The sequence below is a fragment of the Clarias gariepinus genome, chromosome 21 (genome assembly GCF_024256425.1).
Source record: "Clarias gariepinus isolate MV-2021 ecotype Netherlands chromosome 21, CGAR_prim_01v2, whole genome shotgun sequence".
Taxonomy (NCBI): Eukaryota; Metazoa; Chordata; class Actinopteri; order Siluriformes; family Clariidae; genus Clarias; species Clarias gariepinus.
In genome coordinates this window covers 13,606,924-13,623,894 of record NC_071120.1, presented here as the reverse complement: position 1 = coordinate 13,623,894, position 16,971 = coordinate 13,606,924, and the positions used below count along the sequence as shown (strand labels likewise).

At 36.4% G+C, this 16,971-nt stretch overlaps 1 protein-coding gene across 2 annotated transcripts; it reads right to left on the bottom strand.

The window, feature by feature from the left end:
* Nucleotides 1-208: 208 nt before the first annotated feature.
* On the bottom strand, nt 209-4,956 carry LOC128509656 (trichohyalin-like). 2 transcript variants are annotated; one of them, XM_053481475.1, is made up of 2 exons: nt 4,496-4,956; nt 209-3,014 (listed from the first exon to the last, which is right to left on the bottom strand). In XM_053481475.1, the coding sequence occupies exons 1-2, from the start codon at nt 4,757-4,759 to the stop codon at nt 825-827; spliced, it is 2,454 nt and encodes an 817-aa protein (XP_053337450.1). In that variant the 5' UTR covers nt 4,760-4,956; the 3' UTR covers nt 209-824. The 2 variants fall into 2 exon arrangements, with proteins under 2 accessions (XP_053337450.1, XP_053337451.1); XM_053481476.1 differs by lacking the exon at nt 4,496-4,956 and adding an exon at nt 4,120-4,232.
* Nucleotides 4,957-16,971: the final 12,015 nt, after the last annotated feature.

The window sequence follows — 16,971 nt, the reverse complement described above, 5'->3', positions numbered from 1 at the left end:
TGTAAGTAAAGCATGATGTGGGCCCACTGTATATGGAACACTCATTGGAATAATGGAACCAATTACGAATATGTCAGACATCAAACTTTATTCATAAAACATTAATATTTTATATTCTTAAATGAATATGTACTAATAAAAATCATTTCCTATGAGAGATTAATTTTAAAAATTCCCAACAGATCTTATACATAAATCAGGTGAATATTATTTAATTGATCTTCTATAACAGATTGTACAGGTTTACGTGGGGTCTGAAGTGCCACCACATTTCAGGATACACACACACACACACATACACGATACTCTGAGAGAGACAATACTTACAATTTGGGAACAAATATATTTTGACTGTGGGAGGAAACTGGAGTACTTTGAGGAATTCCACATTAAGTAAATAAGAATGAAAAAAAAAAATCTGAAAATAGATTTTGGTGGGCTTAATGGGTGTACTTACCCCAATTCCCTTTTTGGGAGAAAAATCTTAATGGCTAACACAATTATTTATTTTTTGAAAGTGTGTATGTAAAATGTAATTAAGATCAGATGGAAATTCTCTATTACAGACTATTTTGTCCTGTAGGTCCGCATACAAGTATTTTCAGAGTTCCCTACACTCTTTGCATAAAAATTCACCCATTTATTCTTTGATTTGAGATGCTAGCTTTTTCTAGATAGCTGTCCAGGCCTTCATCTGGGGATTGAAACAAAGCACACGTCCATGTCTTGTTTGTCCACTTGACTAGTTCTTCCTTGTTTGTTCACTTGACTACAGTAATTCTTCAGAAGCCCGACTCGATCTATGGATTCTACAGAAGATGTCTTTATCTTCTAGCTCCAATCTCCCTCTTTCTCCATGATGGGCCATCTCTCCAAGGAAACCACTCCTGCAAACGGTCTCTCTGCAGTTTTGCATGTACTTCTGCATCATTCAGTAATGTCTTCTGCATTTGCTCAATCTGTAATTGTCTTCCTTGTCTTTCATTTCTTTGCTCCTTCTCTCTTTCTTTCTTAGTTTCCAAGAGCCAGCCTTTTTTTGTTTGGTTTGTTTGATCATCTGTCCGAGGAAACCACTCCTGCAGCAGGTCTGTCTGGCATTTTGCACATATTTTTGAATTGTTCAGTCTTGGCTCCTGCATTTGCTGAATCTGCAATCTTCTCTTTTGTCTTTCATTTCGTTGCTCCTTCTCTCTTTCTTTCTTAGTTTCCAAGAGCAAGTCTTTCTTTGGTTGGTTTGTTTGTCCATTTATCCGAGGAAACCACTCCTGCAGCAGGTCTCTCTGGTGATTTGTATGTATTTTTGTATGACCAAGTCTTGGCTCTTTTATTTGTTGAATCTGAAATCCTCTCCTTTGTCTTTCATTTTTAAGTTCCTCTTCTGTTTCAGTCTCAGTTTGCAGGCACAAATCTTCTGTTGTTTTGTTTGTTTGACAATTTGTCGGAGAAAACCACTCCTGTAGCAGGTCTCTCTGGTGCTTTGCATGTATTTCTGAATCACTTGATCTTGGCTTCTGCATTTGCTGATACGTCAATCGTCTCCCTTCTCTTTTATTTGTTTGTTCCTCTTCTTTTTTAGTCTTAGCTTCCAAGAGACAGTCTTTCTTTGATTGGTTTGTTTGGCTATCTGCCTGGGGAAACCACTCCTGCAGCAGGTCCCTTTGGTGTTTTGCATGTATTTCTGCATCACTCGGTTTTGGCTCCTCCATTTGCTGAATCTGCAATCCTTTCCCTTGTCTTTCATTCCTTTGGTCCTTCTCTCTTTCAGTCTTAGTTCCCAGAAGCAATTCTTCCTTACTTTGGGTCCTTTCATTCATCTTGCTTTGCCTTTCTGATTCTAATTTAAATCTTTCTTTAGATTTGTGCAAACGGTTTTTAATTTTCTCTGACTTTGGCAGAAGGAAATGGTCGTCCATCGTCCTCGGTTTTTCCTCTTGTTCTGTCACAAACACTTTCTGATTATCTCTCTCCATCTCAGATTTGTTCATTTGCAACTCCCCTTCTATTTTTCTCTCTTTTTCAATTAGCTTCCTTACTTCATAATGTCTACAGTTCTCTTCTGTATTATCCTTCTTCTCTAGGATCCCATCTTTTTCTTCCATTACTTGCATTTTCTTATCAAACTGCATCTCCATCCGCTTGCATTTCTGATTTATTGCCCTGTTCTCTGCAATCTTACCATTCTCCATTTCCTTCTCTTTTCCACGTTTATTCAGTTCCTTCTTAAGATTGTCGTCTTCTATTTCTTTCTGTATTTTTAGGTGCATTGTTTCACATTCATGCTTTAAACTGCTTTTTCTGGTCTTTAACAGTTTAAAGTCTCTCTTTAATTCCCCCTTTTCTCTTTGCTTCTCCACTTCTGGGAGCAGTTCTGGAAGCAAATTCCTCTGTCTTTTCTCCTGTTCACTCTTAATCTCGATTTTTTCCTCTGTTTTACTCTGTATTTCCTCTTGCTTTCTTAAGTGTTCATTACGTTTTGTTTTCGCTATCTCACACTCCTTCCTTTTTTCCTCTAATACCTTTTCCATTTGTCTCTCTAAATCTGTTTCCTCCTGTTCTCTCTTTTTCTTTATTGTATTTAGCATAGCCATTTCTCTTGCTTCTGCCATCTTTATCTGAGTAACAAGTTGTCTCTCCAGCATTTTACATTTGAATTTCCATTTTTTTGCACCACTTTCTTTTAAATGTTCCCCAAATCTACCTTCGTCTATTTTGTGCTGCATCTGTGTCCCCCTTACATTAATCTGCACTGGGGATTTCTGCAGCTTATTTTTCTCTCTTCTTAATTCCTCCTCTAACTTTCCATCTTTAAACCATTTCAACATTTTCAAAATCAATTTTTCAGCCTCATCTTCATCCAATTTATCCTTCTCTTGATCTTGCTGTGCAAAACTCTCCTTCAGTGCAGCCACATCCAGTTCTTCCGTTTTCAGTCTATCAATAAACTCAAGATCTTTCCTTCTCTCCATAACTTCCAGGCTGTCTACTCGGTACTTACTGTAACATCCGGTCCAGCCCTGTTTTTAACAAAGATATTTTTCATTGGTACATTAAACTATACACTTACATTATAAATCTTCAGAATGCATTCATCTCAGAATATAAACTAGTATAGACTGCATGGTACTCAATCGAATCTGTAAGCCTACGACAACTAAGAGGCAAAGTCATTTAGCAGTTAGATGGACTATGCAGTTAGATGAAATCACACAGTGGCAAGTTCTACGTGTGTTTTAATTAAGCATGCATTTGATGTAAATGCATTTTACAAAGAAAATAGTGCTCTAAAGCACAGGGGGTGTATTCATAAAGCTTCTAAAGATCCTGTTACTACAGAGCTTCTAACTTACTGTAGCCTAAAAACATCTAGGTAAGAGTCTTACTGTAGCTTTGACAAAAACTCAGTGAGGAGGCTGGGTCGGTCCTTATAAGACACATTCTTTTGAAAACCAACATTGGTGGTCAAGGCACACACACACACACACACACACACATACACACATACATACACACATACATACACACATACATACATACTGTACACACAAACAAACCTAAGCATTGCAGGCAAGTTAGTCAGCCTAATTATTTATGAATGTACAGAAAACTTTCCACTTTCTTTGCCCCTGTCTATCATCACACATGCAGGCAGATTATTATTAGAGGCTTACTTTTCCCCTAATTTCCAATATTCCACCACAAAATTAAAACTTACATAAAGATGTTTTATGCCCTGCATATTTTAGTGTTTTGTATGCTCTTATCACACTCAAAGTAATTCAGAAAAAGATGGTAATTAGGTGATTAATTAAATAGAGTGTGTTAAGAGCTGGAAAAACACAAAAATATGCAGCACAGGGGCCCTCTAGGACCACGATTCAGAACCTGTGTTACCTTGCAGTGTTAATCATAACTTGGCTCGTGTTCTTATTAGAGATTATTAATGGCTGGGTAATGTGCTGTCTAGGTACAGTATTATCAAATACCCAATAATTATCAATCTACTAGAAAACATTGTTACATTCTACTTTGCCCTAAAATGTGTTAGGATGACAAGATGCTGGTTTACAATTGACCACGGTCTTAAAAAATGACTAGTCTATAAGATAAATGGTTTCTTACTTCCGAACAAAACACATGTCTTGAAGCATGTTTGTGTGCTGTCTGTTGATAAACACACTCGCTATGGGCACTTTAACAGGAAAGTTTGCCAGTTACACCCTTCATGAGCTGAAGATTTGTCTTTGTCTTTGTGATGAAAAAGTGGGCTGCCTTTGGGCTCATGCACATATCAGGAAGCAAAAAATTAAGACATGTTAAAGATTAATTGGTAATTTTCAAACATAAAATTTCCTATTATCATTTAGGCCTAGAGTAGTACTGATTCATTTAAAAAAAAAAAAAAAGCTAAATAATAAAAAAAAATAATCCTTAGTTGCGGTCCAAATCCTCTCCATGAGGATTTATATTAGTAAAAATAAGTAAACGCATATCTTACCTCTCTGGATGTTGTTTGCTGCATCCTCTCCATTATCTCTATCCTGTTCTGTTCCTCACTTTGCCTCTCCAGATCCTTCAAGTCATTTAGCAGCAGCTGGACATCCAGCTCTCTTAGCCTTTCAAGCTCCTGTCTCTCCACTATTCTCTTTATCAAAAGTGTAGTTGTGATCCAATGCAGCCAATCATTTTCTCTTTTCTCTGCCTCCTTTACCTTCTCTGCTTTTCCCAGATTTTTCTGCTTAACAAGCTTTTTTTCTCTCATGCTTCTTGATTTTCTTAGGCTTCATATTCCACAGCTTAAGATCTCTCACTGCCCTACCCGTCTCTCTTCACAAGGCTTCCAGGTTTGGAATTAGGCATTTCGCTCACCTGCTTCCTTCCACGCCTTTAATGAAAGAGGATTATATGCTTGTTGTCATTCCTATTTTTCCTATGTAGTACAGTCTTTGTAGTAAAATTGTAGTCAAGGTCCTTCAATCTCTTAAGATGCATTTCAGGATTGTCCTCCGCACATGTGACCCATCTCGACCTCGTTATCATCCTTCACTGCATTGATGAATTCCTTTGTTACACGCGCAGTTATTATGTTGCATAGTTGCTAGGCAATGTGTTGCTCAGTTAGATTGCTTAGCTAAGTTTAGCTGTGATAGATACATTTGTGAAATGTTAAGGACAAACAATAAACACATTTTCTATTATAAATATTATCTTGACAGGCCAACATTTTTTTTTGGCTCTAAAAGTCCCAGTTAACATTAGTCATGGTTTTAATGCCTAGCTCCAGTGTTAGCATGCTAAGTGTCTCAGCTGTCAGAAAAAGAAGCTGTCAGGTGCATAAAATCATACACTGTTTTTGTAGTTTGTTTGTTTTTGTTTTTTTTTTTTAACTTTTTTTTTGGACCAAGCCATCCTCTTCTCTCACACCATGTCCTCCCTCACTACATCCATAAATCTCCTCTTTGGTCTTCCTCTAGACCAGTTGCCTGGCAGTTCCAACCTCAGTATCCTTCTATCGGTATAGTTACAATCTCACCAAACAACCTCAATCTGGCCTCTCTGACTTTATCTAACATGAGCGTTCCCTCTTATGAACTCATACTTCATTCTATCTTTCCTTGTCACCCCCAAAGAGAACCTTGACATCTTCATCTCTGCTACCTCCAACTCTGCCTCCTGTTTTTTCTTCAGTGCCAATTTAAGCCATAGAGCATCGCTGGTCTCAGCACTGTCTTGTACACCTTTTCATTCTCGCGGTACTCTATTATCACACAACACACCTGTTCTAACCTGCCTGTACCTGCCTCTTCACCTCCTTTTCACACTCTCTGTTGCTCTGGATCGTTGACCCTAAGTACTTAAATTCCTGCACCGTCTTTACCTCTGCTCCCTGTAGTCTCACTGTTCCACTTGGAGCCTTCTTATTCACACACATGTATAACAGACACTGTCTTTCTACAGCTAACCTTCATTCCTCTGCTTTTCAGAGCGTACCTCCATCTCTCTAGATTTCTCCTCCACCTGTTCCCTGCTCTCGCTACAAAACACAATGTCATCTGCAAACATCATAGTCCATGGAGACCTCATCTGTCATCCTGCCTATCACCATAACAAGCAAGAAGCGTCTCAGAGACAATCCTTGATACAGACCCACCTCCACCTTGAACTCTTCTGTCACGCCTACATCACATCTCATCACTGTCTTACAGCTCTCATACATGTCCTGTACTGTACTTCTCTGCCGCTCCAGACTTCCTTGTATAATACCACAGCTCCTCTCTCAGCACCCTGTCATACGATTTCTCTAAATCTACAAAGACAAAATACAACTGCTTATTACCTTGCTCTCCATCAGCATCCTCAAACCAAATACTGCATCTGTTTTACTTTTTCTAGGCATGAAACCATATTGCTGCTCACAAATGCTTTTGCCTTTAACCTAGCTTACACTACTCCTTCTCAAAGCTTCATTGTATGGCTGATCCTCTTCATTTCTCTGTGGTTGCCACAGCTCTGCACATCCCCCTTGTTCTAAATGATGGGCACCAATACAGCTCTCCTCAATCCCTCTGGGATTCTCTTCCTTTTCACGATCTTGTTAAACAGACGAGTCCAAAACTCTACTGCCACCTCTCCTAAGCTTACTTTCTCTCCTTTTACTTCTATACCTCCACAGGTATGTCATCAAGACCAACTGCCTTCCCACTCTTCATCCTCTTTAACGCCCTCCTCACATTACTCTTACAGATTTTTGCTACTTCCTGCTACACAATAGTCACATCTTCTACTCTTTATTCTTTTATATTTTCCTCATTTATCAACTCTTCAAAGTACTCCTTCCATCCTCCCATCACCTTCCTGATACCTGTCAGTACATTTCCATCCCTATCTTTACCTTACAATGTATTTCCCTGTACTCCTGTCTACTCTGTTCAGTCCTCTCAGTGCCACTCCTTAGCTATCCTTTTTCTCTGTATACACTCCTGGACTTTCTCATTCCACCACCAAGTCTCCTTGTCCACTTTTTCCTTTCCAGGTGATACACCAAGTACCCTCCCACCTGTCTCCCTGATCACATTAGCTGTAGTTGTCCAGTCAACTAGAAGCACCTCCTGACCACCTAGAGCCTGTCTTAACTCCTCCCTGAAAACTACACAACATTTTTCCTTATTCAACTTTCACCACTTTGTCTTTTGCTCTGCCTTTGTCTTCTTCGCCTTCCTCACCACCAGGGTCATTTTACACACCAATCATCCTATGTTGTCTGTCTACACTCCCCCCTTCCAATACTTTGCAGTCACTAATCTCTTTCAGATTACAATGTCGACACAAGATGTAGTCCACCTAAGTGCTTCTGTCTCTGCTCTTTTGTCACTCTATGTTCTTGCCTCATTTGGAAGTATTTATTCACTACTGCCATTTCCATGCTCTTTGCAACCACCATCAGTCCTTCTGCATTCCTGGCCTGAAAACCAAACCTGCCCATCACTTCTGTTGCCTTCCCCAACATCTATCTATCTATTTAATATGTATTAAAATCTGCACCAATCACCACTGTCTCACTTCTGGGGATGCTCTGCATTACTTTATCTAACTCACTTCTGAATTTCTCCTTCTCTTCTAAATTACATCCTACTTGTGGGGCGTAACCACTAACAACATTGAACACCACACCTTTAATTTCCAGCTTCAGACTAATCAACCTATCTTATACATTCCTTACAAGCTCCTCTTCAAACTTCTACTCAATTTCTTTTCCTATCCACACAATGGTACTGTAAAACAACTTGAACCCTGCTAGCTTTCCACCTGGTCTCCTGGACACACAGTATATCCACCTTTCTTCTCTGCATCATGTCAACCAACTCTCTTGCCTTTCCAGTCATAGTCCCAACATTCAAAGTCCATACTGTCATTCCTAATCTCTTGGTTTTTCATTTCTTTCTACCTATGAACGCCCCTTCCTCCACTCCTCCTTCGACCAACAGTAGCCCAATTTCCACCAGCACCCTGTAGGTCAACAGCACCGGTGGCGGTCGTTGTTAACCCAGGCCACGATCGATCCGGTATGGAAGTCCTGTTAATGATTTGCATAATTGATTTGGCAAATGTTTTACGTTGAATGCCCTTCCTGCCACAACTCTCTGCATTTATCCAGGCTTGGGACTGGCACAAGACAATGGATTGTGCCCCCCTGTGGTTGCATTATCACATCTACTTTGTCCTGTATTAAATACAATTGTCTCACTTTATGTTCTTTGTCCCACATCTCTTGCCATTGTAATTTTGCCTTTCTCCACACTATACCTTCCTTTTTGACTTTGATAATTTGATATTGACCTTTAATTTTTATTTTTTTTTTTGGATTCTTTCACCTGCTTGCCCGATGTCTTGTTCCCATGGGTACTTAAATGGGCTGGGACCTTATTGAATATTAAATAATTTATTCACCATAGTCTCACATACTTAGCACATTGAGCCCTGTTGATTAAACCTTACAGTGTTTTAGTATTCAAGTGTTACAATAAAGCAGCATTATATGTAATACATAATCACATGACAGAAACACACTGCATAAAATCACAGATTCAGAACAAGGGCTTTAGATAATATTTGTATTAAACATTGGAAAGTTGTGAATGTTTGTGATTTTTAACCATAAAATTGAGTTCTTGTTTGTGGCTGACAGGAGTGGATCTGAGTGTGATGTTGTAGCCCATCCATTTCAATGTTTTGTGTATTGTGCATGCTAAGATAACAAGGCATTTTCACAAACAAAATTGAATAAAAAAAAATTCCAAACACTATTCTGAAAAGTCTAGAGACTGTTGAGTGTGATCACGCTGTTTCCTTATTTCAACATTTAAGGAAAATATGAACTGTAGTCCTTGACCTCAATCTGCATGTTTTTTTCATTGTGCTGCTGCTGCCACATGATTGCCTGTTTGGATAACTGATTAAGTAGAGAGTGTTACTGGTGTTTTTATTAACATTAACTGCAAGTATATTTTTACTAAGCCGGGTTTATGCCGTGTTACTAAATATTTTACATGTCTTTAATGATTTTAAGACTATAAATCAAATAGCTGAAGATATCAAGCTGAAGATGTTATTTATCTATTCTAGTTTTGTTTGTTTTATTTTGGAATTTCACATAACCTCACTTATTTTTTAGAACCAGTGAAATATTTCTTGAAAACAAGATACATTTAAAATAGAAAATTGACCATCTAAAGTGACTGTTTCCAGGAGGTGACACAAGGTGACATTCAGACTATGCAATGGAGAGGAATCTTGATTTAAATTATGGTGGTCAACATGGTGGTCAGTGTAAATGTAAAAAATATTTTCTCACCTTTATTGTTAATTTTGACTAATGCCAACAACTGGCAAATACATAACCAATAAATTAAAAAGACACTGAATCCCAATTGATGAATGTTTCTATAATTAATTATTATTTTTTTATTTATTTTTGTTCATTTTTTTTTTGTTGTTGGACAGTAAAATATAATTTTGCTATCTAAAACATTTAGTAATAGCAACTATTAGCAACTAATAGTAACTAACTAAATAGCAATTTAATATGAGAAATTGTATTTTTTTTTTTAAACCTGCTCATAAGGTTGCTCACACCTATCCCCATTTTCTTTCTACGATGCTCCTGGCCATTGCATTTTCATGACTCTTCAATGGTCATTGTTGCAAAGCAGCTTTACAGAAAGTTTAATTGAATGTTTTTTCAGTTTCCTTCATGTCAACTGCCATTTTCAAACTATTTTCCTCTATATTTTCCTTATCACTCCGCTGTTCTTCCACAATTCTCAGTTGAGTGACAGCTTGAGCTTCTGATCCTGATCTAGATAGGAACAGATATTTCCCTGAGATTCTGTTAAGTCTCAGTCCTTTTGCAGACATCCAGTCTTCCTGCCCCATCTCCCTCTTTCTGCCTTGATATGCTCATTGTCTGAGAGAACTGCTTTATCAGCAGCTTTCACTTACAACTTTCTCGTCTCCCTGCATCATTTTGTCTTGCATCCTGCTTTTGCTGACCCTTACAGAGTCTTTCTTGTCCTTCTTCTATTTGTTCATCATCTTTGTGTGTCTGTTTCCTGAAGCAGCTCATCCTTTCTCTGATTTCTTTCAGCCAACTTCCTTTCAGGTTCTAAATCTTTTTTAAATCTTTCTTCATTTTTGTGTGAACATTTCTGAATCTCACTAGACGTTGGCTGATTTTCAGCATACCAGACGTCCTCTTTCATTGTCCTCTGTTTCTCATCTCATCGTTTTGTTGCTAGCACTTTTTGTTTCTTTCTTTCCATCTCAGACTTGTTGATTTGTCTTATCTGTTTTTCTGTGTTGTCTCACAATGTACTGTTTGTCCAGTTGTCTACTTCTTCTGTGACTTAAAAGCTCCACCTGCTCCTGATGTACTTTCCCCTGATTTAAGTTTTCTTATTAGTATTCTTTATTTACAAATATTAGCTAAATATGTCCTCAGTCTTCTTGCTCCCAACTCCCTCTTTCTGCCATGATGGGGCAACCTGTTTAAACAGCTTCTGAACCAGGTCTCTCTTCTATTTTTATTATATTTTTGAATCTTCCTGTCTTGCCTTCTCCATCTGCTCAATCTTAAACTTTCGAGCATATCTTTCACTAGCATATCTTTCTTTTCTTGATTTGTTTGGCCAATTGATCGAGGAAACAGCTCCTGGACCAGGTGTCTCTGGCATGTCTCCAGCAACTGTCCTCATCTCTTTACTTTTCACTTTCCAGGGCCATCACTTCATTACTCAGGTTCCTTTTATCAATTTTGCTTTGGCATTCTTTGTATTTGTTTTCTTTATTCCATTTTCTGATCTGTAGCATTTAAATATCTCTCTTTAATTATTCCATCTTTCTTTGTTCTCCATTTCTGGAAGCAGCTCTGGAAGCAGCATCATCTGTCTTTCTTCCTGTATGGACTTAATCTTTGTTTGTTTCTTTGTCTCAAATTCAATCTACAGCTGTGTCTTCTCTCCTGCCTCAGACAATTATCTCTCTGTCTTTCTGACTGTCTCTATGTTTCCATAGCTTTATTTCCCTGCATTCTGCATAAAAGGTTTTTCCAGTAATCCCTTAGCTGTTTCTAACAATTGTTCATGCTCTGTTTCTGGAAACAATCATGCCACGATATTTCCAGTCTTTCATGTTGCATCACATTTTTTCTGCTTTTTGCTGTCTCCATACAGTATCTATCAGCATTTTGTCTCCATACTGTATCTATCATCTGAAACCTAATCTCTCTCTGTCTTTCTTCTTGTTTTCTTAGCTGTTTATTATGTGCTTTTCTCTCAATCTTAAATACATTCCTTTTTTCCTTCAGCACCTTTTCCATTTCTTTCTCTCAATATAAGTTTATTCTATCTTTGCCTTTATTTCTTTTAAGATGGCCATTTTGCTTGATTTTGCCATATCTCACTCAGTAACTATTTGTTTTTTCATCTTTGTAAATTTATATTTACATCTTTTTACATAACTTCCTCTGCCTTACTCATTTTGTGCTGCCTTTACATCAGACTGTAGTGCTGTTTTCAGTAAATTCTTTTTCTCTTTTCTTAATTCCTCCCTTTCACTCTCTCCCTTTTCAAACCTTTTTAACATTTCCGAAATCAATTTCTTAATATTATATTTGTCCAATTTATCATTCTCTTGATCTCACAGGGAAAACTCTTATTCAGTGCAGTCACTACCAGTTCCTCCCTGTCATGCTGTCTGTATGGTCAATATTTCACCTTCTGTCCATACCTTCCAGTCTGTCCAAACAGTACTTTCTGTGCTTACCCTTTTCAGCACTGTTTTTTAAAAACTTATTGCACATTTTAAAGCTTCCTCTGCTCTATTACACCCACTTAAATTCAGAAAAGGTTATTAAGTAGCTGATTAGTTAAATCAGGAAAATGCTACCTAAATAGACTCCACTAAATGGTTTTTTAGAGATCCTTCTTTAAGCGCTTAATTTTTTTAACCAAATGATTGGGTTTGTTCAATTTAGCTACAGTATTTATTTTTATTAGATTGGATATTTATCCATTTCACTTAATTAATTTGTTTTGAACTGTAGTGTATACTCTGAAGTTTTAAAGTAAGTTTAATTTAAAAGTTAAATTCTATCTTTATATCTGCAACTTATTTGTATGGTTGAGTAAAAATAAAATATAAATAGTTGAATTATTAAAAATGTGTAACAAAAAGTAAAGATCATATTGCAGTGGGATGAATGTATTTTTGAACAGGTAACCGCACATATACATATGTATATATTCTCATAAACAGATATGTATATACATATAAATATGTTAGTGATAACAAAGATTGATTGTAATTGAGTAGTAATTTAGTTTGTATTTTGTTCAGGGTGGAATCATGGTTGTTAATGGCTGAGGTCTCCAGCTATTGAGTTACTACATATTTCCAGTTCTATCGGCCTATCAGGAAACATTGTCTCATTCCTTTTCCCCAAAAATGTATTAGTGTTACATCTTGCTGGTTTAAAAATAACCATGGCCATAAAAGATTGACTAGTCTATAAGATAAAAAGTCTGAGGTTTTTTGGACGTGGAAAAAAACGGCATTTTATGGCATAGTGATGGCCTCTGCAGTCTTCTGTGCAATGGTCTGGTGGGGAGGAGGCAGCAGAGAGAGGGATAAGAAGAAATTTAATAAACTGGTTAGGAGTGCCAGCTTTGTCCTGGTCTGCCTGCTGCACTCCTTAGAGGAGGTGGCTCAGTGGAGGATGTTGGTTAAGCTAACATCAATCATGGACAATGCCTCCAATACATGGGACAGTGAGGGGCCTTAGCTCCTTCAGCAGCAGATCGTCATACCCACAGTGTAAGATGGAGCGCTACCACAGATCTTTCATTTGATGGCAGTCAGTCTATACAACAAAGACATTCAGTAAAACTGTGTTTAGATGATCAATCTTTGTTATCACTAACATATTTATATGTATATACATATCTGTTTATGAGAATATATACAAATGCATATGTATATGTGTGGTTACCTGTTCAAAAATACATTCATCCCACTGCAATATGATCTTTACTTTTTGTTACATATAAAAGTACAGTATATATCTACAGTATATTACATATTTGGTATACAGGACAAACTATGGACCACTCAAAAATATATACATTCACATTACGATCTTAACCAGGTTAATTATTTAATTTCATAGTAATAATAGTTATAATAAAAAATATTATTCAATTGTAATTTAATTATAATTGATATATAAAAGACATTTACAAAATATGACATTTAAAAAAAAGACAAATAAATTGCTGTGGTATAAAAGGAAGAAAAAAAACATTTTCTGTTATATAAAATAATCTTCAACAGCAGATAATGTTTTTTTTCTCTCTCTCTCTCTTTTTATTTTAAAATGTTTTGGTTTTTATAAGTCCTTGATAATATTCTATTGACAAATTAGTAACCAAATATCGTCTATCTTGTATTGCAGTAAGTGGTCTTATTGTTGTTGTTTTTTAATAATCTAATTGGTAAAAAAGAAATATCAACAGATTATCAAAAGAATCCCTGGATGCTTTCTGATGTACCTTTTCTATTATCTCTTTACTTTTCTGTTTTTCAGTTTGCCTCTGCAGATCCTTCAGCTTCAACTGGACATCTAGGTCTCTGAGCCTTTCAAGCTTCTGACTCTCTTCTACTTATCAAACTTTTAGTTGTAATCCACTGCAGACAATCATCTTCTCGTTTCTCCACCTCCTTTTTTTTCCACCTCCTGCTGAACAAGTTTTTTTCTCCCTCTTTCTCTCTCTTGCTTCTTCTTTTTCTCAATCTTCATATTCAGGAGCTCAAGATCTCTCTTTACCCTACTCCCCTCTCTCTCAACAAGGCTTCCAGGTTTGCCATTTCGCTCACCTGCTTTTGCGTTTGCTTTTTATAAAAAAAAAATAATTAAAAAATCCATCATAAACACCATAAGTCTAAAACCATGGATGGCTTTTGTTGTTCCATTCTATTTGTTTCTCTAGCACAATCTTTGTAGTAAAATTCACTCCACACCAGTATACCCGCTCATTAGGCAGTTCTCCAACCAGCCAATCATGGGGCAGCTGCACAATGCATAAAATCATACAGATACAGGTCAAGAGCTTCAGTTATTGTATACATTCAATGGGGAAAACGTCTCTGTGGCATGTTAGATTGGCTGGCTGATTTGAATATTCTGAAACTGCTGATCTGGGAACTTTACTCACAGGAGTCTCTAGAGCAGTGCTGTTCAGCCCTGGAGTTCATACAAAATGATGTGGAAAAACAATGTCTTTAGTGTAAAAGACTCTTTTACACTGAAAGACTACTCTTTAAAGACTTTTTACTCTTTAAAGACTTTTTAATATTGTAATCCATCCATCCATGCGCCTGGGAAACCTTGTAGTCCATCTAGGAACAAGGGCTGCCATTGATGACCATTGTACAAGTACAGTAGTTATTCCCATTTTTATAACCATGGTAGCACCTCTGGTCAACAGTTACATGTGCATTTAGACACTACGGACAATTTGGGAACGCCACTGATCTGTGTGAGGAAACCGGAGTATCTGTAGGAAACCCAGAAACCAAAGGGACCCTGAAGGTGCAAGTCGACAAACACTAAGCCACCATACCTCAAATAGTATAATCATAAAAATAAAAATAATATAGTTCCTTATGTAAATGTCTGGATTCTTTTGTCTCATGATTAAAAAGTTACACAATCAACCAGTTAATTCACTTTATTTTTAACTGGGTTCAATTGGACATACAGTACAATAAATTCAGTTTAAAAATCCATTAAATAACAATTAAGTTCAATGAATAAAAAAAATAATTAATTATTTTTTCCATCCCTGTGTCATTTATTTAAGTACTGTTTACATTTTTTAATTATAAATAATAGATAGTTATAGATAATTTTCTCCAAATGTGTTGCTGTGCTGATGATTAAACTATCAGGATATACTGTAAGAAACAACCTTCTGGAGCTTAAAATATATTAAGAAGATGTAGAAAAAGTGTATGCAGTCTTTCTGTGCGAATAATAATTATTATTTAAGAAATTATTAGCACATCACTAATCCCCTAATCATCGGCTATACAGTAAATGGGATTTATTGTGTAGTATAGCTAATGTTTATTCTTAATAAGAACAAACATCTCATTTCAAAGGCTTTCTTTTGGTTGCCTCACTTTAAGATGCATTATGCTGTGAACAAAGTAAGACAACCTAAAGTTTAACGTTTTACCTTGTTATACTGTAGTCACTATACTGTATATACAGTGCCTTCAATTATAAATGAACTGTAATTATCTGCCTGACTGCTGCTACTCCCTTAAGAATAAGTGTACGCATTACTTCTCTCAATGTTTCAAAACACTGCCAACTAACTAGCAAGGTACATGTGGCAGGGAAATAATAAATCAGCAGAGCAATTCATTTTTTTTCTTCCAAAGTGACAAGAACATGTTCCTTCTGCCCACTCAAGATTCCCATCTGTGTCATTCTATTGTATTCACTAGGCTCTACATTTGCAAAGTAATCAACCAAATTTCTTAATAGGAAATTTATTTTGAAAAATACATATATTTTAACACTACTTCTCTGTCTACAAACTCCTTTTTCTTGTTACTGTACAGTTTCCTAAAGTATAATCCAAAGTAGTTTAGCACTACAACTTTAAAATAAGCAAAGTAAGCATATATACATGTCATTTAGCTCAGATCTTTAAAAAACTGATTTTAGTTGCATTTACATACATGCATCCCTTTTGTATTATTTTACAGTAATTGTGTTAGATAATGTTATGCTTCGTGCTGTCTCACATACACATTAGTGATAGAAATGTGATGAGTAAGCAAGGCAATTTTTGGTAAATGTGGGAGGTTTCATGTCACAGACTATATACAATATTCAATAATATAAATATACAGGATGCTTATTAGGCAATAGCTCGATCTATGATATTTATAAACAAATGCAATGTTTTTAGTCTTAAAAAACCTCTAGGATTTCCTTTTTTTTCTGTTTATAAGGCAAAATAAACTGAAATGCTGTTAGATTAAACACACTGTTATTTGGCCAGGATAAAGGTTATTTTAACTACTGTTCTATACCGTTTTCTTGCCTCTCTACTTATTAAATTTTTTACACATTCATACCTGAAATTTAAATACTGTAAATTTGTGCAATTTAACAGATTTTAATATTTTAAATTGCAGCATACATTTTTGGACCAGTGTTTTACCATCAAATCAATATACTGTATGTATAGGTACATTGCCTTTGTGTTCAGCAAGCTACTGTATGTTTTTTTTATTTTTTATCTAACAATCACTTTTTTAAATCCGGTTAGCACACTGGTGCTTAGAAAGCTTTGCTGAGTAAGAAAACAAATAGAGAGAACCTTTATTTGAAGAGACAGACATTTGGTGCCACCCCAGGCTTGGGCCCAGCATGTAGTGCCTGGGTAAGAAAGAACATAAGGACCCGACAAAGCCAAGCAGAGGCAGATTTGTAAGACGTATTCTCGTTGTGCACATTCCTCCCCAATCACCTGCCCCTTATTTTCTTCACAGCACTGCGCTTGACCACACCAACCAACCCACCACCACCACCACAATGAGCAAAATATGTGTGTAAAATCTTATCATCATATGTGTGTGCAATCATTTAACATCAAATCAATAATGGACTTGAGAAAATTAAACTGGCTCTTATACATAGGAGCGCATTTTTATTTTTTGAATTCGGTTATTAAATTAGAGTGTGAAATTAAGAGCAGAGAGCCTACTTTCTCATGAGACGTTACCTGACTACAAAGTACTTAAAGAATACACAGTTTGGAAAATGTCCCTTCTAATTTCGTCATTATTCTATCGCAGCTTTTTGTCTGTACTAGAAAAGAATATTAAGAGGATATTCAGCAA